A 25,226-nucleotide genomic window follows, 5' to 3' on the forward strand; every position below is an offset into this window, starting at 1 on the left:
CTGGCTGTGCCCCAACGCGGCGACAGTGGTGGAGATTAAGAACAATATCTAACTTCGAGGAGCAATTATTGCACACAGTAGCAGGAACCGCGCTTTAATTGCCTCGCGATGACGTTGGTGTCAAAGCTCCACAAATCACAGCCCCAGGCTGCTCACATCCACACACAGGTGAGACACAAAAAGCAAGAGTTAAAAAAAAAAAAAAGCAAGAGTTCCTCTCCCACAATGCAGCCGGACTCCAAGAGCGGTGCTGCAGGGTCTCAGGAGGGTTTTTTCCAGCGAGTAAAGGCACACCGCAACTCCCTCTTCTGCCAAGTGACTATGTGGATAACTTGAAGTATTTAAGATTTCATTATCCCAGGTTAGCTTTACTGAGGAATTAGACTGCGCTTCATTTTTTTTCATGCATAATATATTAAAACGATAGTCTGGAAATGTGGTTCATCTGCTGAAAATTACTATCATTTTCCCTTTACAGCTTTTATAGGAATATGCGGGGAGAGGACTGAGCGCCACTACTGGTTATATGGACAGTGACAACCAGGTGGAATTGTCTAAAACGTGAGAAAACACATTTTTAAAAAATAATGCTTAGGGTCTTAGCTGGGGTCATCCTTGTGCATTCCTGGGAATTTTTCTAGAGCCAGGTTTCTTGCTAACCCCCAAATGGCTCCCTCAATCAAGGTATTTTTTTCCTTGCTCTCATCTCTGTCCTTCCTCCATCAGACCCACATTGGAGCACTGGACTGAGCTCCCCAGGTCCAGCTGAAGAGTGGAAGGAAGGGTATGAGCAAGAAAGTCAAGACCATGAGGGGTTCACCCACTGAGACAGTGTGCCTGAGCTAATGGGAGCCCACCAAATCCAGCTGGACTGGGAGTGAACGAGCATGGGATCAAACTGGTCCCTCTGAATGTGGTTGACAGTTGGGGCTGACTGAGGGGCCAATGACAATGGCACTGGGATTTATCTCTACTGCATGTACTGGCTTTTTGGGATTCTAGTCTCTTTGGATGTATACCTTGCTCCACCTTGATGTAGTAGCAAGAGCCTTGGTCTTTCCACAGAGCGGGGTGCATTGTCCTCTCTCAGAATTGGAGGGAGGTTGGGAGAGGGTATGTGGAAGGAGTGGGAGTAGGGGAGGAAATGGGAATTTGCATTGGTATTTTTTAAAGTAATAAAATAAAAAATAATAAAACAAAATCAATATAGAAACAGAGTAGCATAAATTTAAAAAACATAAATTTATAAAATGTAAACTACAAAGACATATTTAAATACATCTATGATTTTAAAATAGTTGCCATAATCTGATAAACTTCTTTTTAATATAATTAATTAGATATATTATTAATATAATTGATTAGATGACAATTAATATAAGTAAACAGTTAAGTTAAAGATTATTGATAGCTTTCACTTTTATTTTTCTATTAATATTTATTTTACAGGCATATTTATTCATAATAGGCATAATGAAACTAAACAATTGAACTATATTCCAACTGGTTCAATAATGCAAACATCAGACACTGATTAAATAATTTGGTTTAATTAGCATCATACTATGAAAAAATAGTTTTTATTTTAATAATTAAAAATGCAACTAATCTCCCTGATGAACAGATATAAAGTAGCTAAAAATAGAATATTTTATGTGTATATATGTAACAATAGTTAAAGATATCAATATTTTCATAACGGAGGAGTGGAGACTCTCGATCTTCAGTTAGACCCTTGGTCTACAGTTAGACCCTTGGTGTACAGTTAGACTCCTGGTCTGCAGTTAGACCCTTGGTCTACAGTTAGACTCTGGGACTACAGTTAGACCCTTGGTGTACAGTTAGACCCTTGGTCTGTGTTAGACCCTTGGTGTACAGTTAGACCCTTGGTGTACAGTTAGACCCTTGGTGTACAGTTAGACCCTTGGTCTGTGTTAGACCCTTGGTGTACAGTTAGACCCTTGGTGTACAGTTAGACCCTTGGTCTGTGTTAGACCCTTGGTGTACAGTTAGACCCTTGGTGTACAGTTAGACTCCTGGTCTGCAGTTAGACCCTTGGTGTACAGTTAGACCCTTGGTGTACAGTTAGACTCCTGGTCTGCAGTTAGACCCTTGGTCTACAGTTAGACTCTGGGACTACAGTTAGACCCTTGGTGTACAGTTAGACCCTTGGTCTGTGTTAGACCCTTGGTGTACAGTTAGACCCTTGGTCTACAGCTAGACTCTTGGTCTGCAGTTAGACCCTTGGTCTACAGTTAGACCCTTGGTGTACAGTTAGACTCTTGGTCTACAGCTAGACTCTTGGACTGTAGTTAGAACCTTGGTGTACAGTTAGACCCTTGGTCTGTGTAAGACCCTTGGTGTACAGTTAGACTCTTGGTCTGCAGTTAGACTCTTGGTGTACAGTTAGACTCTTGGACTGTAGTTAGAACCTTGGTGTACAGTTAGACTCTTGGTGTACAGTTAGACTCTTGGTGTACAGTTAGACTCTTGGTCTACAGCTAGACTCTTGGACTGTAGTTAGACCCTTGGTGTATAGTTAGACTCTTGGTCTGCAGTTAGACCCTTGGTGTGTAGTTAGACTCTTGGTCTGCAGTTAGACCCTTGGTGTATAGTTAGACTCTTGGTCTGCAGTTAGACCCTTGGTCTACAGTTAGACCCTTGGTGTACAGTTAGACCCTTGGTGTACAGTTAGACCCTTGGTGTACAGTTAGAGCCTTGGTCTGCAGTTAGACCCTTGGTGTACAGTTAGACCCTTGGTGTATAGTTAGACTCTTGGTCTGTAGTTAGACCCTTGGTCTGCACTTAGACTCTTGGTCTGCAGTTAGACCCTTGGTCTGTGTTAGTCTCTTGGGTCAGGGTCTCTGTGCTGTCAACCTAATGGCTAATTACTCTGCATCCAAAGTAAAGGCTGTTTGATGTGTCTTATGGGTCTCAGCATCTGCACATGTCAATTTAGGATCAAAACATCCCATGGCAAGGACTAGGAACCTTTTTGTCTCTCTTTCATCCGTATGTCAGTATGTAAATCACTTGTTCACACATGGAGACGACACAAACCTCCAACACACAAAGCATCCCCAGGGAATGTCGACAGGGATGTGAACACAAAGGAAGAGGGACACCAAACAGACACTAAATGACTGGCAGATCTAGAAACCTTGGTCCTAGCTCCTTGGTCTTCTACTCCACATAACTTCTGACAAGAGGGTGGGAGATTTTAATGACATCCTGGCGCTTTGCACATTAGACTAGCTGGTAGGAATAGCTATGAAAACTTTGATTAGAATACTACTTGGTGGGAATAGAGACTTAAGTTAACCTTTTGCTTCAATCATTCCTTTGTAGATGGGTGTTATATGATTTTTCTTTATTTTCTTTTTTCTTATTGGCTGGTGTGTGTGTGTGAGTGTGTGTGTGTTTGTATATGTGTACAGATGAACTCACATGTGTGTGGAAGCCTGAAGTTCATGTTGGGTGTTTTCCTTGATTGATAAATTGTCATTTTATTTGTCGAGGCAGTCTCTAGCTGAACCTGGAGTTGAGTTCTACTAGTCTAGGAAGACAGATTGATCCAGGCAATTCAAGTTTTGCTTTGCAAGCATTGGAATTACGGTTTTCTGCCATAGTTGACCAGTTTTTATGTGGGTGTTGGGATTCAAACTTGTATCCACTGAGCTACCTCCCCAGGCTGCATGAATTTTCTTTTTCTTTGAAACAAGGTTTCTCTGTGTAGCCCTGGCTATCCTGGAACTCACTCCATACACCAACCTGGCCTTGAACTCACAGAGATCCACCTGCCTCTGCCTCCCAAAATCTGGGATTAAAGGCATGTACCATCACTACCTGGCCAAGAAATTAATTTTTTTAAAGTTTGATAACTATATAAATTACAGAATTGGGTAACTTGAAATAAGGGATCAAACACAATAAATAATCAAGGCATAAAAATTGGCCAAGATTTGATTTTTAAAGCAATTTTAGAGTATGAAAATACTTACAAGTAAGAACAAAAGGGGAAACAAGTTTAAGGTTTAACAGAATTATGAAATTTATACTTATAAAAGCACAAGTTAGTTCACAAGATGGTCATTCAGACTAGATATATTATGAGATTTCAGATTTTATACATAAGCAGTTCTTTTAATATTTGAATGAAACACAGACAAATTTTCTGAAACCGTCCTTTAGTGATGGTGGTGAGCCAGCTAGAAGATCAACACACCGCTCATACTTCATTTCTGAACAACCGTGACATTAAGAGATAATATAGAATTCACAGCACTTTACAGGAGGTAATTTACAATGAATAAAGCAGACTAAATGGCTAAGGGCATCAAGATATATTTAATCCTATGAAAAATCTTCACGGTTTGTATTATTTATTATGAAGAATATAATTTAGCACTTGGAATATATCAGCTTCCATTTCTGCCATGTCAGCTTTTATTAATATTTGTGAGGGGGAGGAAGAGGGAGAGTCTTACGGTCAGATGCTCATATGCGGAAATTGTGTGTTTTGCCGACATCACCACATTCTTCCAAAAAAGGAAGCCCTTACTGTGATCTCCATCTTTCAAACCACACACATCCCTAACCCTGAAGGGCCGCCTTGATTCTGCTTAGAAGAATGTCACTGTCACATGGCGGATGAGATTAAAGCCACCTTTGCAGCAGCACATTGAAGATGTCACTATTTTTCATATCAACAAAGATTAATGAAATTCATTAGACAGATGGATTACCAAACTTTGAAGCTGTCCATCCTTGCCAGAAAAAAAGTTGGGCGTTCGCCAAGTACACTTAGGATGAAGATATTTTCTTCATGATTTTCTCATGTTGTTTTTTATTTAACTTATTGGTTCATATTAACCATGGGGAGTCCCTGGGACTTTTCTATAGGACATGTGTATCTCTGAGGGATAAAGCTGTACATTTTTACATGTACAAAGAAAGCATCCAACATAGCTGGGACACTTAAATTTTGTTATAATGTGTAAAATTTAGATCAAAATAGTGAGTAATTGTCTGTCACACGCTACTTCACTTTATGCACAAAGTTCTCATATTATTTGCCAATGATTAAAATTGGGAGTGGCCCCCGGCAAAATTATAAAACATGTAGCATGCATTATCGGTCTAGAGTGCCAGGGCACACCCCGAGGACGGAAGCCTGCCTCCTCATGAACCAGGGGAAAGGTACCTCCTGGAGGGGCAACAGTGCTAACTCTCCATACAGGACTGCGGGGGAGACACAGCCTTCACCCCTGATGGTTTGTACGCTGATACCTTATTTTGAGATTTCCCTTCCTTCTCTCCCTTTGTTCCTTCGGAAGGACTTTCATGGAGAAGCCCCGTGTGTGTTCTAACAGGACAGAGCGTCTCTGAAATGTTTGTGGGCACCATTCTGTCAACACCGAAGGTTGAACCCCTGTGCATAGCATAGGTGTGCATAGCCGTGAACAGGCAAAAGCAGAGAGAAGTAGAAATGGCCAGAGGAAGGGGTTTTATTTCCTCCTTCAAACATGCCATCCTCACGGACTCAGTGCATGCCAGAAAGATTAATTTGTGCTCACTGCGTAATTTTACTGTGTGAAAAACTCAAAACACATCGGATATCAGATTTAATAAGTTATTATAATGTTTATATGTAATTTGGCAAAATCTTATCAAATATTTTTAACCGTGGTTGCGAATGAGCGTCATATAAAACTTATCTCTAATAGCTTACATGATAACAGTATTGGCTGCATTCCTTTCCTAAATATCAAAGTGGTTTCCTTAGACGTACATCTCAAAATATAACAATACATTTCTTTGAAGTATCGAAATAAGTGGGACACATAGATTGAACAATATGGTTTACCAATTGTTCATTTCAACAGAAGAATATATAGATTTTTTTTGTTTTTCAAGACAGGGTTTCTCTGTAGCTTTGGAGCCTGTCCTGGAACTAGCTCTGTAGACCAGGCTGGTCTCAAACTCACAGAGATCCGCCTGCCTCTGCCTCCTGAGTGCTGGGATTAAAGGCGTGCACCACCACCTGGCTTTTTTTTTATTATTTTTATTTTTTATTTTTTTAGAATCTTATATGATCTGGCCCTCTGCAAAACTGTAAGACTGAACTGTGAGTCCCCCTAGGAGGGAAATACTACACGGACACGTTCTGACATACCTGGGCTCGTGGTAGCTGAGGTAGGAGTAGTGTTCCAGAAGTTTCCAGGTTATCCCATTGTCGTAAGAATAGTGTAGTAGGACTCCTTCCCCAGGCTGGTCGGGGGCCTTGCACGTGCTCAGAACAGACCTGCTCCCCAGGCGCAGCGTGAACTGCAGAAACCTACAACGAGCCGCTCATAGTTAGTCAACACAGACACACTCTTACTGATAAACTTTTGTTTTCAAATAAATTCAAGCACTTTCAAATGAACTTCCCCAAAGCTGTAGGCTTACAGTCATTGTTTTATAAAGTATAAGTAATTATACCGTAAGATGTATAAATGAGTGAAGATGTGCAAGTATTATATATATATATGTGTGTGTGTGTGTGTGTGTGTATGTGTGCCCGTGTGCGCGTGTACGTATCCATAACATAGAGCTATTTTCATGCCTGTTTATGTATTATGTGCCTGTGTACATAGACTTGAAATGCCAATCATTCCTTTCCTGCATTATTTATCAGGCACTGGGGGAAGGGGCGGTGTAGAGTAAATCTAATCAGCCCCTGCAAGCTGTCAAATAAACAAACCACATGAATAATTAACCAGCCTTTGGCTTAGGAACACAGTTTTGATGCGAACATCTCATAGTTTTTAAAAAAGCTGTCGGTCGTTAGTAACCCAGAGTCTTCTGGTTTATCAAAAACTAGAGCAAATTAATTCTCAATCAGCTAAGGATCCTCGCAGCCTATTTAAAGATTAGAAGACATATCTGTCTAGTAAAAGAGAAAAAGAGCACAGCTGAAAATCATCCACCCTCGCCCACACGCTCTCTGCGTGTTCTAGCCCACCACACTCACCGGGACTGTGAGCTGTCCAGGAAAGACGTGATCAGCTGCCTCCGCCCATCTTTGTTGAAGACCAGGGCCTTCCCGCTGGCTAAGACACCACAACCAAAGCTGACTTCAGCACCGCGGATAGAGTAAAAGTTATGGTAAGAGGAGAGCCTGGAGCTGCCAAAGCTTTCGGAAATAAACATGGGGAATGTCTGGGATGCCATCTCACAGGCTGGGCCGGAAAATCCTGGGTCGCACCTGAAAGAAATGATAGGGACGTGAGTTTTACGGTGCAGTCCCTTCAGAGTCCACTGAGCTTGCCAGTCCATCCTTTGGACGCTCCTGAGCTTACTCTGTATGTTTGGGTCCAGAGACCAGGGCAGGAGTGAACGGCACACAGCCTTGATGGTCTTTGGAGGACCTGACTCTGAAGTGTGACATACTACAGGAGAATTTAATCTCTGAAGGCCCTACTGTAAAAAGCTACGATTCAAACAGCTCAGCGTTTACCTCTGACCAATGTCAGCGCTCATCCAAAATGAGCCAAAAAAATCTGCACGCACTGACGACTTAAAAATCTCTGTAAGCACCGATGGTTTTATTTATATTGCTCATAAACTTGATGAAACAACATGAAACACGCCTAACAAAATATCTAGAATGGGTTTCCTCCAAGAATAAAGATAAATGTAACATTCCAAGAGGGATTCTTTTACGTATTTTCAGGCTTTGGAAACAGGTCTTTCTTTAAGCACCTCACACCTAGGCTGGAAACTAGGGAAGCCGTGCACCTTTGACCTAGATGCAAGCACTCGGTGGAGCGGTTGCTGCTCCATGGCTCCCAATTTAGCAGTGGCTCAGGAAGAAGAGCAGCTTCCTCCAGGTGCCCGACTGCTCAATGTGTGCTTTTATACCAGGTGGTCTGTTGGGGGCACAGAGGTCCTTGTACTCACAGAGAAGGGCTAAGAGAACCAGAAATGTCAAACATGTGGACGCCTCTTCTCAATGGAGGAGGGGAAATACACGCTTTCCTGCCTAGAAGGCGGGGGTTGTGGTGATGGTGGTGGCGGGAGTGGTGTGTGCGGATTTGTTAATGACCTGGTGACATTTTTGCTCTCTGTGGAGACAGACCTCATCCCTCTTCTCTCCCTAGACCGTTACCCATCTTTTAGCAATGAGTAACTTCATCATAGCGGAATTACTACTTGAATGTAAGAAACCTTTAATGGTTTAGTTAGCTTTGTTTTTTACAGTATAGTTTTGAATTATAAAATGAAATTAGTGGTGCAGGAACATTTTCAATGAAGCCTTTAAACTCCCTGAAGTCTGAAACAGCCTCTCCACATAGTAGTTTACCAATAAATAGATGTTATAGTTCAATTCAGAGAATGTTCTCCAGCAATATTTCCTGAAACCAAAGCCTACAGTGGCCTTCTACAGGGCTTACGGAATATGAGAACAAGTAGAAATAAAAAGTCAAATTTGATATACACTATAAATTTTCTGGTGTTGCAAGTTAACCCTTTTCATCAGGTTAACAAAGAAGCTGGGCCCTAAAATACCAAGAACTAACACAGCATGATGTTCAAGGGGTTTCTCAGCAACACAGACAACTTTAGGGAGAAGTGAAGGATAGACAAATTATTATCTACTGAGCATGTTAACGAGCCTCAGCTTCTACACACACTATTTCATGGATACAGTCATCCTCAGAGTCACCAAGAAGTTTCCAAACAGGCTAGGGAACTTCAGCTAAGTTAGACACACTGGGGTGCAGGTGTGGTTTACCGTGGCATGTGATTGGAATTTGTTTCCCAGCAAGTCTAGCAGAGTGTATCTCAGGGTAAACATACTTTTGCGCATCTTAAATATGTTCTCTTAGAATTAGATGTAAAACAAGTTTCTAAAAGCATAGACCTACCATTCAAATTTCTCTTGTGTTAATTTTATTTGAAATGCATTCAAATCTAGATGATTATTTGAGGAAGACATAGCTAATGTTTCAAAGAGTCCATGAGCTACTTCGGGGCAGGAGTTTATCTTACAAGTTAAGAGAGATGGCTCGCTGGGTAAAGGCATGGAAACCTGAGTTTAGACCCCTGAGCCCACATCAGAACTGGGCGTCATGGCACTCATTCTAAGTCCTAGGCTTGGGAAGGTAGGGGTAGGAGGATCCATGGGGCTTGCTGGTCAGCATGTGTAGCCTAGCTGAGAAGTCCCAAATCCATGAGAGAGAGAGAGAGAGAGAGACAGAGAGAGAGACAGAGAGAGAGAGAGAGAGACACAGAGAGAGAGACAGAGAGAGACAGACACACACAGATAGATACACACACACAGAGAGAGAGAGAGATACACACACACACACACAGACAGAGACAGACGTAGATACAGATACAGAGACAGACACACACAGATACACACACACAGACAGAGACAGACACAGATATAGATACACACACACACACAGACAAACAGAGACAGACAGACAGACAGACATAGGCAGACCGACACACACAGAAAGTGGGGAAAGGAGAGAGATACCTGGTTTCAAAAACCAAGGTGAATGGTTCCTAAGGAATGACACCCCAATACATCCTCTGACTTCCACATACATGTCTGCACAATACACAGTTGAAAACTCACACACATCTCAGGGTGCTCACGTGACCCCTCCAATAAAAAAAAGTGGAAGTTCATATTCAGTTTTAAAGCATAATCAGAAACTTTCCCGTTCCTTACGCACTTCATAAAATATTTAATTGTACAGAGTGATCTCTTTGTTAATTAAATTCAATAAAATACAGTTTTAAAAATTAACCTCACATACTACTCCCAGTGTTTACAATTGTCTCATAATTTCTATACAAGTAGGTTCGAAGCTCTTTTGTAAATTGTCTATTTATTAATTAGTTACCCAATTAACTACTTTTTTGTTTGAGGTGTTGAAACTTATCTTTATGACAAAGATGGCCTGTAGTTTCAGGAATTCACAAGAGATCTGGAATTAAATATTAATCCAGGAATGACATAATAAATGCTACTATCTGTTCTTGGTATTAATATAACACAATTGACTGGCGGCAAATGGATATTACCCTATTAGGATATTATTTCAGACCTGACAGTCAGCACCATTATTCTATAAAATGCACAGAAAGCGAACCATCCAGCTATGAGGGATTTGGATTTGTTACAAATTCACATGAGGGATACGATAGCTTTTACAATTTAGCCCAATATAAACTTATTAATTTACTTCCACGTTGTACTTAACTTACATTTCTATCCCATTTTGAGGATCGGGGAGATGGACCAGAAGGTAAGCGTGATGGCTGTGCACGCCTGAGGACCTGAGTTCAACTGCGGGAGCACAGACAGGGTTCAGGTGTGGCCGCATGCATGACTACAACCCTGGTGATGTAGACGGCAGGCACAGACGAGACCCTGGGGCTCACTGGCTGCTAGCTTAGTCCTGGGTTCAGTGAGACGACCAGTCTCAAAGGACGAAGACAGTAATAGGATGAGGACGCTCTATGTACTCCTCCGGCTTTTGCATATACACCCTTGTTCAACACATGAACCATCCACAAACATCATACTCGCATATATACACACACCACACACAATAATTCCACATCAAGTATCCTGATTTCAGTTTTTTAAAAAAATAACTCAAATTCTAAGAGAGAATATTACGTACATTTAAATGACTCATGGCCTCAATATGGAACGTGTATGTGTGTATATAATATATACATTTTACACAGACACATCGGACATACACAGATAACCAAATATATTATTTTCAAATGCTTACTTGCAACCATGTCGAGTGCATTGTCCTCTGCCAGAACAGAATTTGAGACACGACGGACCTATATAAACTACAGGGAGAAAGAAGTCACGTGAAAGGTAACAACATAATCGGAAAAACCAAGAATATCACCGACATGATTTCAGAAAGCAATGCCCATGAAACACGGCCTGCTGTGTGTACATGAGGTGACATGCAGGGAACCCGGAGCCGGCGTGAGCACTCGGTCACAAAGATGTTGGATCTGTTTTAATTTCCATAAATAATTCTATCAAGACTTTACTGCTTGGACTCACAGGGCTGTGTAATTTATATTCCTTACTGCGATGTCGTCTGCCCCAACAATGACAGCAGATTGCTAATGTTCCTGCTTCAAATGTCCTGCAACACATGCATTCTTTGGAGAGAAATAAAGGACCTAGTTGGTGCATCGCAAAGGGACGAGGTCACAACTATGATTTCTATCCTTACTTGAGAGGAAAACTACAATACTATAGATGAGCCCTGCGTATATTCTAAATATTAATTCCTCCTCCCTGGAAATATGAAACAGCATTAAGAATCTAATGTTGAGCATAAAGCCTTCTCCATTATGTATAGTTTCCCCAGCAAACACTGAATTGACTGACAATACGATGGTATAGACTTAAATTCTAATCTTAAGCATGATGAAAAGATCGAAAAGGCTTTACTATCTGAGGTAGTAAGACTCTAATACAAGTAAAGATATAAGAATTTTATAATGAATATAATCAATAATCAATAGTAAAACAGAGAGAAAATCAATTAGGAACAGGATTGCGGTGATTGCTAAGAGTCCACAATACTCAGTTTCGGGCATGAAAAAAAAATTGCCACTTTCTTCCCTGTCCTGAAATCACATCAAAATACCCCAATGATTTATTTTAAAATAAACTTTGCTGTGACCTGAACTCCCAGGAGCGCATAATCCCTCTACCCGATTCGTAGGGGCAGAAAAATCTAAGGAGTTGCAGTGCAAAATCTTGCGGTGAAGGAAGCTGCCTGGATAGCACACTGCTTGGTCAAAATTATTGGCTTTAGGCATCAGTTAACTGTGGGTTTACAATCTGGCTTTGCCTGGAAAGCTCTGGGTAAATGGTTTATCCTGAAGAAGGCTCGCTGTGTCCATCCTGTGAAGTGGGGTGACGACCCTTCCTAGAGAACGGGGAACTATGCCATGCTCACGAAGCATCGTGTTGTGCGGCTGCAATTACCACAGCCACCACTACCCTCCTGCCCCACTGTCCAGCAGACTCCTCTGTCCACCACATGCTGAGAAACAGAACAGGCACACTTGGTTGGACACCCGCGGGATCCTGTGAGGGTAAGCTCTGCAGGGTTGGTTACTCAAGAGGCTGCACGGGGCCGCAACACCACATCGTGGTTTGGAAAGCCTCCATAGAAACAAAATCATCAATAATATAAGGCTTTCCAAGTCAATAAAACCACACTCAAGAATTTGCCCTCCGCTCCTGGCTTTATTATTTCATCAACGTACTATAGTTGGAGGAGTAAAAATAAGACAGAAATAGCCTGTCTTAGGATTTTCCATTTTGTTAATAGTTTTAGAATGACTTCGGAAGTGTTTAACAAAATCATGACATTGGAGTTAATGTTTTTTTTTTTTTTCCGAGACAGGGTTTTTCTGTAGTTTTGGTGCCCGTCCCGGAACTAGCTCTTGTAGCCCAGGCTGGCCTCGAACTCCCAGAGATCCGCCTGCCTCTGCCTTCCGAGTGTGGAGCTAATGTTTGTCTCCATGTATCTCCCTTGGCAATTCTCCACATTTTCTCCAGATTTTCTTGATGCACTTGTAGGGTTTGGTAATGGAAGGGATGGCAGAGGTGTCCTTTCTGGGAGACAGGCAGGCCCCTTTCTACCTTGTGAACACGCCAGGGGCTGGAGCCTGTTCTAGGAAAGCTTCAGCCAGGACAGACAGAACTGAAGGGATTCTTTCCCTAGTGTGTGACTTTAGCTTTTCCCATGAGACTCAGATATGATGCTGGGAGGTTAGCATTGTGCAGTAAACACTCCCTGCCCCTAAACCATGCCGTGATTGCTGGCTTAGGGAAACCGGACAACCTACGCAGAGGCACGTATATGTTTCATTATATTCTCAATTTTCTCATACTTGTTCTTCACTTTATTACTAGTGAATATTTTTAAACTTCTTTTGTGATTACTAAAACTAATAAAGATTCATTATAGATTCTTAAATAGAATTACACCAGGAAAAATCTATTCATATCCTACTGCCCAGGGGGCCACATATCCTGGAGACCATTAGCAGCTGTGGTCATTAAAATGTTATGCAAAATTTTGCCAGGGAAGAAACTTTATTTTAGCAAATCGAACCTTAGATACTTTAGTTTATACACTAGGTTTAGACAACTTTTGTTGTCTCTTATTGCACACAAAGTATACATTGTAGTACAGAGACACGGGCTTTTAAACTGTGCAGAAATGATCAACAATCTAGTCAACGGTTTTTATGGATCTCCAAATATTTCTTTCATGCCATTGTCTGGGAACGGGGTGAGTTTCATGAGTATTTTAGACACGATGTTTCCCTCTCCGCATAGTGTCTGCAGTTAGAAGATAAGAGCCCAGATGTTGTGAGAGCCACTAAGAAGAATGGGTCTTATTTTAATACATGCAGTATGGTGCTTATGTTAATTCTGCATAAGATGCAAGGAAATGTTAGGCTTATCCTTTGTCATCAACTGTGAATTTGAATTTTATGGATTTAAGCATTTTAAAATTATGTACATTGAAACATTTCAGCATCTAATATTGCTGACAGCACAGCCTATTTTTTTTTCTCTGATTGTACATCCCTGGCTTCTAAGGGAATGCAAAGGAGAAAAGGAAGGAGAGAGGATGCTTCAGGAATCGCAAGACCATGACTTAGCAATGAGCTGTGCCGTGTGCCGACTGACAAAAGCCCAGGACGCGCCGCCTGTGATGGTGGTAAACACTCACCGTTATCAATGGCCCACATGTTCCCCAGGATCGCTCCTGTCTGTCTCCAGCGGAGCCTGGTCTCGCGGGTGAGTGCTGCATTAGGGAGGGGGATAGTGATCCGGTTCCACCTGGGAGAAAGTTAGCACAGCGTCAGCCTCACAACAATGTCCCCATCTTCTGAATTAACTTTACATGCTTGTGAGGCTCCTGTTTCTGTGTGCCTGCTACAACACCAAAATTAATAAAGTATTATCTTCAACGGTGGAGTCTACGTCTTCATTTTGCTGGCCTTGTAAATATTTTACTGGGTATCTAGTGCTCATTCCAGAAGTCTTACAGAGGCATCTCGAGTCTTATGCTAGCCCACAAAAGGGTGTGCAGTAGACCGTAGTTTATTTGGAGAGTTAGACCGACCACCATTGCATATGGTAGATGTCGGAGTAAGATCTGACCAACCAGGTCTAATTTTAAAAAAGTTATCTTTTTTCTACTCTTAATTTATGCCTGTATTTTGGCAATACAATCCCTTTTAAAAAAGCAATAACTATAGGGCATATAATCCAAAACACAAGTATCATAAATAAAGGATGACTGACCCCATAAAGTGTGGTCAGGATAGGATTTAGCAAAGATATTTGTGCATGTATTTTCATGATACCACTCTGAAGGAGAAGACAGTTTACTTAGCTATTAATTAAAATGTCTAGTCTCCAAATTACTATTCTTTTTTAAATTTTTACACCATGGACTCAATCTTTTAATTGAGCCTTGGAGCATGCTCACTTACCCACTGTAGTTTTCAGAGGAGTAGGTGGTGCTGTGTGGGAGGTGGGGGCCTGCACAGACCTCAGGCAAGCACTCAGTGTGGAGCAGGGACCAGGAACGTCCATGGTTAGTAGAAAACTCCAGGCTGACACTAATTATAGCAGAGCAACCACAACAAAGAGGGGGTAAGGAGATATCAAACGATTTCTTGCATTTCTGGCTAAGTCAACGAGTATGGGACATTTCCTAAATGTCTGTGCCATCTCTCACTGGAGTCTGACCTGTCTTCAAAGGGCAAGCGGTTGGATTGCTGCCACCAAAGCTATGTTTGAAGGGCAACACACAGTAACCTGGGTTTGTGTTTTGAATTTGATAGATAGCAAGACAATTACCACGTCTCACACTGCCACTTAACCCGTGAATGTGAGACCAGGAACATGCTTACAGGGGAGCCAAGCAGCACTTACGCAAGTGAGACAGAGAAGTCACAGCTCTTGAGATGCTAACTGACCTCTATACCTATTATTACGGGGGTCACTAGCCTAGAGGGGTTAATCTTGTCTTTAGTTACTTCTCTCTCTCATCAGGTTATTACAAGGGCTGTTGCCATGGCATGTGTGAACAAACACCTTTGATACTTTGTACCAAGCACTCAGAAGGAAACTATACTCACCCAGTAGAGAAAACTCCACCCAGGAACATTTCTCCTATTTATTATTATTATTATTATTCAAAGAACTTGTGCGGTTCTTTGAATCTGTATTTTGTTACAGAGGGGGAGGGGGAAGAATCTGTATTTTTGTTAATAGACATTTAATTAAGAACCCACACAGGTATCTACTGACAAATTCTAATTAAACGGCCAAGTGCATGCATGCTCATTTCTCACCAGACGAGGCCACTCCTAAGTGTGCTTCTTACCTGTTCCCAGGCTGGTGCGTCCCGCATCCCAGATTAATAGAAAACTGTATCATGTGTGACATTGTAGACGGCAGAACCGGCAGCACGTGGAAGAAGTCCACAGCCCAGACATTCCGATTGTGCCCTTGGTGGTTCTTTTGCCTGAGACAAAATTTGGTAGCAGGCGTCTGAAGTTCAGGGTGGATGACTACAGAAAGCAAAGATGGAACCTTCCAGGAAAAGGAAACTCGAATTATTTACAATCCTTCTCGTCTAGCCGATGCGATCCTCTTAGAGTCTATCCAGCAATCACTGAATCCACACCTGCCATTTACTGAGCACCAGGCAAGGACCTTTGTGCTGGATTTGTTATTGCATGTGGAAGATTCTGTCTTCAAGGACTTAGAATGATTGTGCAAACAGGGGCTCCCTGTGTGGGACTGATCAAGTGTGTGTAACCACTTCATCCCCCTGAGTACAGGGCAGAGGCAGCTGAATGATTATTTGACTGCCTCATTTGTGCCTTCAAGAGCAGTTCTGTATAACATTACTGTTTCTCTCTGCCACGAATTCTGTAAAGAAGACTCAAAACAGAAACAGTCACAGACTACAGATCAACATGCAATCATTTATGTCTATGATTCGGGGTGAAGGATTCACAAGGCCAGAGCAGGTAAAATCCTATCAACTAATTGCTAGAAAAGTCTTTGATGATATTCCGAGGGCAATCAATTGGGTTATAATTGAATGTTGAACATGTTGGATATTTTTCTCTGATTGCTTCCTAACTTGCCTATTTTTTAAATTCTTTATTTTCTGTGTATGTGTTTATGTGGGTGAGTGCGCAAATTTGTACATGAGGCCCGGGTTCAAGTCAGGTGTCTTCCTCAACAATCGTTCTCCACTTCTTCCGTCTTGGAGCCAGCGTTTCTTACTGAACCTGGAGCTGGTCAGCTGGGCTGGCTCGTCAAACCCAGAGATCCCATTTCCACCTCCCCAGCATCTACACTCCAGGTGTGCACTCATCCCCAACTTCTCACTTAAGTTCTGGGCTCCAAACTTAGGCAGGACCTCTTTACAGAGCAAACATCTTGCTGAGCGAGGCTTCTCCCTAGCCCTAGCTCTGTAGAGTATGCCCAGAGCGAGCAGTGTGGAGAGAAACTACTGAGTGTGGGCCGTGTCGGCACACACTGAAGATAGGAAACACCTGCACACCCTGGACAAGCATCTCACGTGACTTTCAAGATTGTTTGCAAATAATCAGAAACAGCTCCTGTCCTATACCCAGAGAGCAAAGGGAAAAGCGCAATCCCGTAGCTCTAATTAGCAAAGAAAAAATGTAAGGGTAACAGTAATCTGAACGCCTGCGACGCCTTCTGTCTAGAAGATTTCCAGTGTGGGACTCAACTCATTCTGTCGAAAAGCGAGGTTGTGAAGCTGCATAATTAGAGTTCACTTTTACAGCTTTCTCAGGGACAGGAGTAACTGTCAGTTAGAGGTTTGGGTTTTGTGTTATTGTTTCTGTAATGTGTTCTTCCTGACTAAATCTGAGTTTTCATTTGTGTCAGGAATAAAAATGAGTGTTAAAATTCCCAAGTCACTTAAAAAAAAATCTAGCAATTTCCTGGGGCGTCCTACACAGAGATGAACCCTCTGTGCTTGGCACGCTCTTTGTGGGTGTGGTCTCAGTTTGGGGGTTCTGAGGTCATCTGGTACAAGGGTCATCATCTGTACCTTATAGGAGGAATAAGAAAGTGTATCCAGCACAAAGTGCTCTTTCCTTCCCTCAGTCTTTGCGTATAAGATCACATCGTTTTCGTGGGAGTCTCCGGGGTCACAGACGCCTCCTGTATCAAGAAAAAAAAAATTCATGGTGTGAGAAACAACTTGCCTCCAAAACATCAAACATCGCGTTGAAAACCAGAGCAAGACACAATTACAGCATTACGTGTCACGGAAGGATACTTTTACACAAAGATAAGGGGCTCCAAGGGATTAATTGATGGTGATAGCTCAGAAGTGCCATGTTCCAGGTCAGAGACTCGACAGGGAAAGGCCAATATTTATACTCTGTTTGGCAGACTCACTCAAATAACAGTGCGTGCTGAGCACTCATTCAACCCAACCCAGTGAAAAAGATATCTTTGTGTGTGTGCTCACATGCACGTGACACACATGTACATATGGGCCTTTTTGGTGTGGGGGTCCATGTGGGCACATGTGTGTGTACATGGCCATGATTCAACCCAACGTTTAAAAAGATATTTTTGAGCATGTGCGTTTTTGGTGTGGGGGTCCATGTGGGCACATGTGTGGGCACGTGATATTGTACTTTTGTGCACAGGCCAGAGGACAACCTTAAGTGCCACTTTTTGCTGAGACAGGGTCTTTTACTGGCTTGGACCTCACCACATAGACTAAGCTGGCTGACTTGCAAGGCTCAAGGATCTGTCTGTCTTTCTACCTCCACAAGGCTGGGGATTACAAACGTGAGCCATCACCAGCCATCATGCCTGGGTTTGCTCATCTCCCAAGTTCCTGTGAGCACGTGTGTATCATGGCCTTGAAAATGGCTGTAGTTATGTATGTATGTTTGGGTCTTCTGTTTCATTCTACCTGTCTACAAGTCTTGTGTGTCATTACCATAGCGTTTTATCATTACAGCTCCATATATATCTGGAAATTTTAAATGGTAATCCTTTTTTTTTTTGTGGTCCCAAACAAATTTTAGGATACTTTTCTTTTCCAATGAAGAATGCTTGAGGCATTTGGATTGGGATTGCATTGAATCTGTAAATGGCTTTTGGGTGGATGATAGTTTTGTAATATTGATTCTACTAACCCATGAACATGAGAATCTTTCCATTTTATGTCTTCCTCAACCTCTTCTTCACTGATTTGAAGTTTCAGACGTCTTTCACATCCTTGGAAAAGTTTATTCTAAGACTTGCATTGTCTTTGAGGCTACTGTAAGGGTAAGTGTGTCCATGATCTCTTTCTCGGTGTGTTTGTGGGGTGTACAGAAAGGTGGCTGCTTTTGTAAGTTGCTCTTGTATCCTGCCACTTTGCTGGAATTGTTGATTGTTTATAGGCTTCCGGTAGACATTTGGGGGTATTATTATGCCATCTGTAAATAGAAATAATTTGACCTCTTCTTTTCCTATTCATATCTCTTTAAATCTCTTTAATTTCCATCTCTTGGCCTTTAGCTTCAGCTGTGCTTTGAGTACTAGACTGAAACACAGTGGGGATGCTGGACAGTCCCGTCCTTTTCCCTATTTTAATGATATCACTTCATGGTTTTCTCCATTTAGGATGATGTTGGATGGGGTCTATCATACATAGCCTTTATTATGCTGTGGTAAGTCCTGCTTTCTAAGACTTTTTATCATGAAGTTATGTTAGATTTTGTCAAGGCCCTTTCCATTATTTTTGAGATGATCAAGAAATTTTTCTTTAATCCCATTTATATGAAAATAAATTTGGTGATTGCCTGCATCCCATATTTCTGGAATGGACTTCTAAAGATGTTTTAAGTAACATTGATGGTATTTTCGCAGATATGCTCGTATTCTAAGTATGTATGCTTGTTTTTTAGTTTTTACGTTATACTTGGTGCTTCATTTGATTAGTGGGAGGTGTATAGTACAGTCTGCCGTCTATCACTCCACTTTATAGTCACACAAAGCGATAGACCCTTGGAACAGAAAGGGAGGCGGGAGGCTCCTGATGACAGAATAGCCTGAGGATGTGTTCTGTTTTTTTTCTTCTCTATTACACAGTATCAATAATCCTAGGTCTTTCTGGCTTCTATCAACTGTCTGCTTCATCTGGTTTTAAGGGCAACACACTGCCATTCACAACAGCACCAGCCACACAAGAGTAAAGGCTTGCAGAAGCGTTTCTGACGCTCATCATGCAAACCGTTTCTCTTATCGTTTATACTTCAAAGAATTCCCTCTGTTTCAAAATCAAACATCATGGATGCTAACTCTATTTATAGCTAACTGCTATTGCTGATACTCCATGGTGCCAGTAAGCTCATTCTCAAACTCTAGAATAAGATCACCCTTTTGGAAATTTATCAAAATCAACAAACAGTATTTGAGACCCCACCTAAATCTGAGTAAGCCAACAAGGTGCCAATTGTTCACAAATGACTGCTTTGATTCAATTTGGATAATGGGGTCTACCCTTTGGAAGAAACCGTCTGACAAGAGAATCAAAGAAAGATAAAGGGAACCTAATTAGCTTAAGAAACTTCATAGTTGGAGGAATATTAGACAAAAAGAGTACTATAGAGACAGACTTTGACAGTACATAGGGATAGAAGGGTTCTTGGCCAACGCATGTCTTGGGAATCACTTGGCAAGAAGTGTGAAGGAGGAAATACCACTGTTCATAGTTCTAGGGCAGTCACCATGAGGTAACGACATGCAACTCTCTGATCTGATGCTTTAAACAGTGGCTACTCCTACAAGCTCAGCCATCACCTTTTCATAACCTGTTAATGAGACTTGTGACTGGCCCATGAGCCTTTTCTGAGTCTCCAAGGTCCCACTTTTGGGGCCCTTAAGAAAATTGGTTGTCTGAGTCTACAAATATCAACAGTTGACTACAGTCATCCTGTTAAGGCCACATGCAAAGCCCATCCTGATGAGCAAGCTGCATTATTTATGAGAAATCATTCTTTCATCTTTCCAAGTGCAACTGTTTTCAGAATTCTGAACTAACACCTTAACAAATACATGTTTGGCTTTAGAAGTGATCTATTAAAATTATACTGTGCAAATCCTAAGTCTCCTAAGTTCATTCTAAAAGCTATTTGATGTGTTTGAGCGACATTGGTAGAAGCAACCGAAGAAGTTGGTTCGCTAAGACATTAAGATGATGACAGAGTTTATTGGAAAGATCCCTGTGAGGGCAATCTGTCAGGCCCGTGAAGCTCGGTGGCAGCAGCTCCTACAGGAAGAAATGGAATCTTGCTTAGCTTACAAAGCTTTGATGCGTGGTGGAAAGAAAGGCTCAGGAGGCATCTCGTAGAGCAATTAAAGTATAACAAGATTTTAATAAAAGCTGGCTGGATGGTCAAGTTTAGAAAGCTCAAATAGTGCTTTAAATAACTTTATAGATTCCTATTTGTGTGAAGAAAATGATTGGCTTCACCCTCCAGGGCATTTTGTACACAGGAGATCACTGTGTTATCCCACGGGAGCCTCTTCCCTCTTCCGCCTGCCTCCTTTCTCCTTCTCCTCCTTTACAGTCTCGATTCCCTCTTCCTTCTCCCTCCACTGGCAAAACATTCTTCCCTAAGAGTTTCATGACTGGAGAACTCAGTTCCACTCCCCAAAGCCTGTTTTCTTTAATCAGCACTCATTCATTGAGAAGCAGTACAGGAATGGTTTTCAAATGTACTCGAAACTGTGAAAAGAATTTCTTACTGGTATTCTAGAAATCCCAGCCTTACCATGTCCAACACTAAATTCTTCTGCATATCTGCCTCTTTGAAAACCAGGTGCCATTCCCCCAGTCACCCAGGAGAAAAAGCCATATTGTTTCTGTCTCTGCAGGTGTCCTGCCTTGGTCCCCTCTTCCCAATATCACTTAGCACCGACTCATTCTTCCGTTGCATTGATTCACTTAACAGAATTGCCAGACAAAATATACCACATGGAAAGGGAAGCATTTACCAAAATTTTGTTAAAATTATTATTTATTACTTAGAAATATTGTCCATCATAAACTCTGAACACTACTACAAGTTCAACTAAGCTGTAAAACATTCTTTTCTACTTTCTTTCTTTTGGGGGGTAAAATTAGACTCCACTGACCTAACTAGCATCTTGATTCCTGATTTCTGATTATTTCAGTCTTTCCTTCATACTCTTGATGGAATTATCTCACTAAAAAAGCAGGTAATGTTGTCCCTCGCAAGACTCCTTCAGCATGACAACAAGAGAAAGAGCAAAGTTCGACATGTTTCTGCTAATACCTCGGGAAAACTAGCCAGCTGGGATGGATCACACACTTTGATTTTTTTTTTAATGGCCTTTATTCAGAATGGTTAGTCTGAGATTCTTTCTTGCCTGGCCTTCAAGGATTGGTCCAATGCTGTATTCTTTATGAAGCCTTCCCCTTCCCCTTGCATGGCAGGCGTCCTCAGCCCTCTCTGCCCTTTTTCATTGCTCCATCAAAGCCTGCTGCCTTCTCCCCCCACACAGTTAAACGTCACTTGTGGTCACAGGCTCTGTCTGAGGCACTTGCAAAGCAGTAACAGGCGGAGGCAGAATTTGTGAGGCAGCATTTTGAATGCTCTTATGTGTTAACTCATTCAACCAGCAACCGTGATGGGGTAGCATTGCCCTCCATGGTCTCTACGTCTACATGTCCTACCTGGATTTGTATTCAATACGTATGTCTTAATTTTTACTGAATGGAGTTCCTTTTATTTACGATGATGTACTTCTTTGGGTTTACTAAAATTAAAATTTTCGGCATAGTCAATATTATTTTAATTCATTAGTTAATAATCAATTTTGCTATGGAAAGAATTAACATTGACTTAATATCCCACACATAAGCTCTCTCTAAAGGAATTAACTTAATGACAAGTTAATCTTTTATAGATGGATTCCCTTACTATTGTAAGTCTAATTTCAAATATATTTTATCAGGAGGGTAAAGGAAGGAAAGCAAACTTGAGTGGCAGAGTACATACGACAATGTTGTTTTACAAATATTTTCTAGAAATTAATTTTAATAAAGTGAGAGGCAGTTTGAATATGATTTAAAGGGAATGAAGCCTAGATATTTAAATGCACAAACTATTTTAGGGTAAGTAAACTTTCAGATTACATACTGTAGACCTATGACTTCTCCTTTGTGGACAAAGTGCTGTTGAGAGCATCAGATGGGCCATATGCGTACAATCATGATGACAATGAGGTCTATCTCATGACAAGATTGAGGTTTATCTCATGACAACATTGAGGTCTATCTCCTGACGACACTGAGGTCTATCTCATGACGAGATTGAGGTCTATCTCATGATGGTCTTGAGGTCTATCTCATGACGACACTGAGGTCTATCTCATGACGACACTGAGGTCTATCTCATGATGGTCTTGAGGTCTAGCTCATGACGACACTGAGGTCTATCTCATGACGACACTGAGGTCTATCTCATGATGGTCTTGAGGTCTAGCTCATGTAACTTTGAGCTGTATGACTGTAAAGAAGCTGAGTGAGGAATGTAAGGGATAAACAGTAGCTCTGAGTCCTAGGCTCAGGACATTCTGCCCTGACGAACTGACATCTCTGCTAAGTTCAAAGGAAGACAATGTTTATTTCCTGTTTCATTTCCAGATGTTGCTTGTGATTTTCCATTCTACAAAGAAGGCATGTGATAGCGATGACATCAGTGAAAAAATATGTCACTGTTTCAATGTTGACTAGAGGGACAAATTTGGCAGGCCACAAATTTCAAGCCCCTAATTTACCTATGATATTTCCCCATCTTTATTTCTATCTATAATACACTTGAGCATGTTTTACGAACACTTTCATGTGTTTTTAAGCTGATTGGAAATAGAAAGTACTGTAAAACATGATGGAGTGCTATAAACTATTTTCCTTCCTGCTTCCCAGAACAGTAGCGTTGAGTAATAACAAGATACCCATGAAAATAAATGGCTCACCTTGACGAGGGATGAGGTTACTGGCTGTGGACAAAGGGTCACCTTGGCTTCTGCTTCCTGATTCCTTCCCATTGTCTTTTTTTAAAAATAAATCTTTATTTTTGAGAATGTATTCAAAACATTTCTTCCTCCATAGCTTCCCACTTACTCTTCCCTACTCTCTTTCAAATTCATGGCCTCTTTCCTTTTTAATAACTGTTACTTCATGCACCATTGCTGCTGAGAGCACGGAATGGAGGTGAGAGAAAGGCATTATGGTAGTTTGTCGATGGCCTAGTCATGGTATGTCAAGAATGTTTTTCTCTACAAGATGGCACAAACAATACAGGATGATTTACTATTAAAATTCCAATTTCAAATACATTTATCAGGAGGGTAAAGATAGATAAACTCGAATGACCTATAAAATATTTGTTATAACTTTTATTACTAAACTTTTCTATATGTTACTTTTAATGAAGTGAGAGATAGTTTAAATATTATTTAAAGGAAATCATGCCTAGATGTTTGAATGCACAAACTATCCTAGAGTAAGTGCTGAGGTAGAGGTGGGTACCCCAGGTCTTTATCTTGTCAGGAGAGCTCAGATCCCACTAATTTTCATGTTCCATGGTAAATAATAAGCCCTATTATTTCTGTAGGGAAAGGCAGCAGTCTGTACCTACCCATGACGAAATAGAACCTCAGGTTTCCATAGCCAGTTGTATCCAAGTAGGGAGTGCATAGTTTCCTTTCTCCATCTTTGAGGAACACCAGAGATAGACCTGATTCTACGGTTCCACATTCTGCACCAACGACAGCTCCCAAGATGTCCCATCTGAATAAAAAAGGAAGAATCATCAAGAGTGAGAAACCCAACTCTACATAGAATTGGCTTTAGTTAGTGATGGATAATTCTGAGGAGAGACATACGCCGCAGACTGTGCACTGGTTAAACCCTGAGCACACGCTGTGCAGTCCCAGTCCACTTATGAGCCCTAGTCAACAGAGTCCGCACTTCTGTCTCTTCTGCGACGAGAACTGTTTTCTAGAGCCAGAAACTATTTATTCTTTCTTCATGCTTTGAAAGTGCCATGCGCAGATGTGCTGCATAGTGACCAAATCCACCCTCTTCTTTCTCTTCCAGTTGATAACGCTATCACCCACACAAAGCCTTTACTCCTGAAATTCTTACAGCTGAGTTTTAGAGTCCAGTTAACACGAAAGCAGAAGTGAACCAGGGAAGGCCGTTCACTCTTGTATCACAAATGCATGGATAGTGTTTGTATACTGAGAAAACAGTACATATGTACTATATGTAATTATTGCATACGCATGTTAGAACGAAAAGCTGCAGGTGCCTGGAGAAGTTCAGCAAGTGTTCAGTAAGGAGCTGTGGTTAAAACTGGGTCTTGCCAAGCAGGAGCTTTGAGTGTCGAAGAGCATTAAAGTGACAGACTTCTATTGATGCCAGCGAATGTGCTAGACTCTTTCCCAGGGACTTCATACACTAACCTAACCTCTGTAGCACTGCAAAAACATTCTGAATTTACCTGGAAACTGAGACACACAGATGCTAAGGTCAGCCTGCAGAGGATAGGCACTATATTCAATACCATGTAGTTAAACACCAGAGCTCCTACTTTAGGAATAGATTAGATTTGGGGTTGATAAATCATATGGGTATAGGCTGAGAACCAGGTATAGCCCTGGCACTATCAACAGTACAGATATCACCAGATCTTCATAAGGCTGTGTGCTTGGAAGAGTAGAAGACAAATGGGAATAATTCCCTGGAGCATAGGGTGCAGAAAGAGGAGTTCAGATTCTAGTCCATAGACACTCGGGGTGATTTTCTTTTCAAGTATGCAAATGTGATCATGTCTCAGTTTTGCTTATGCTCACTCAAGGGCTTCCCATGGCTGTCTGGACAAACTTCAAATTCCTTATTGGGGAATATGGGGTCCTGATTGGCTTGACCCAAGAACACATTTTTAACTTTATCTCTGTGGGTGTTCCATGCCTCTTTCTGACTTTTACCAAATACCGTGGCTGTGTAACAGGAATTCACAGTTGCTATAGTCACCTCCATCAGACC

At 41.5% G+C, this 25,226-nt stretch overlaps 1 protein-coding gene across 3 annotated transcripts in view; it reads right to left on the reverse strand.

The window, feature by feature from the left end:
- The window catches only part of Reln (reelin), a 426,015-nt gene that overhangs the window by 133,099 nt on the left and 267,690 nt on the right, over positions 1-25,226 (reverse strand). For all 3 annotated transcript variants that reach the window (XM_075956443.1, XM_075956444.1, XM_075956442.1), the window contains exons 12-19: positions 23,815-23,966; positions 17,187-17,299; positions 15,474-15,682; positions 14,575-14,703; positions 13,806-13,915; positions 10,809-10,875; positions 7,016-7,249; positions 6,176-6,337 (exon numbers count right to left, since the gene is read on the reverse strand). In XM_075956443.1, coding sequence (XP_075812558.1) covers positions 6,176-6,337; positions 7,016-7,249; positions 10,809-10,875; positions 13,806-13,915; positions 14,575-14,703; positions 15,474-15,682; positions 17,187-17,299; positions 23,815-23,966 — 1,176 coding nt within the window. The remainder of the gene's footprint in view (positions 1-6,175; positions 6,338-7,015; positions 7,250-10,808; positions 10,876-13,805; positions 13,916-14,574; positions 14,704-15,473; positions 15,683-17,186; positions 17,300-23,814; positions 23,967-25,226) is intronic.

Source organism: Microtus pennsylvanicus, chromosome 22 (assembly GCF_037038515.1).
Source record: "Microtus pennsylvanicus isolate mMicPen1 chromosome 22, mMicPen1.hap1, whole genome shotgun sequence".
Taxonomy (NCBI): domain Eukaryota; kingdom Metazoa; phylum Chordata; class Mammalia; order Rodentia; family Cricetidae; genus Microtus; species Microtus pennsylvanicus.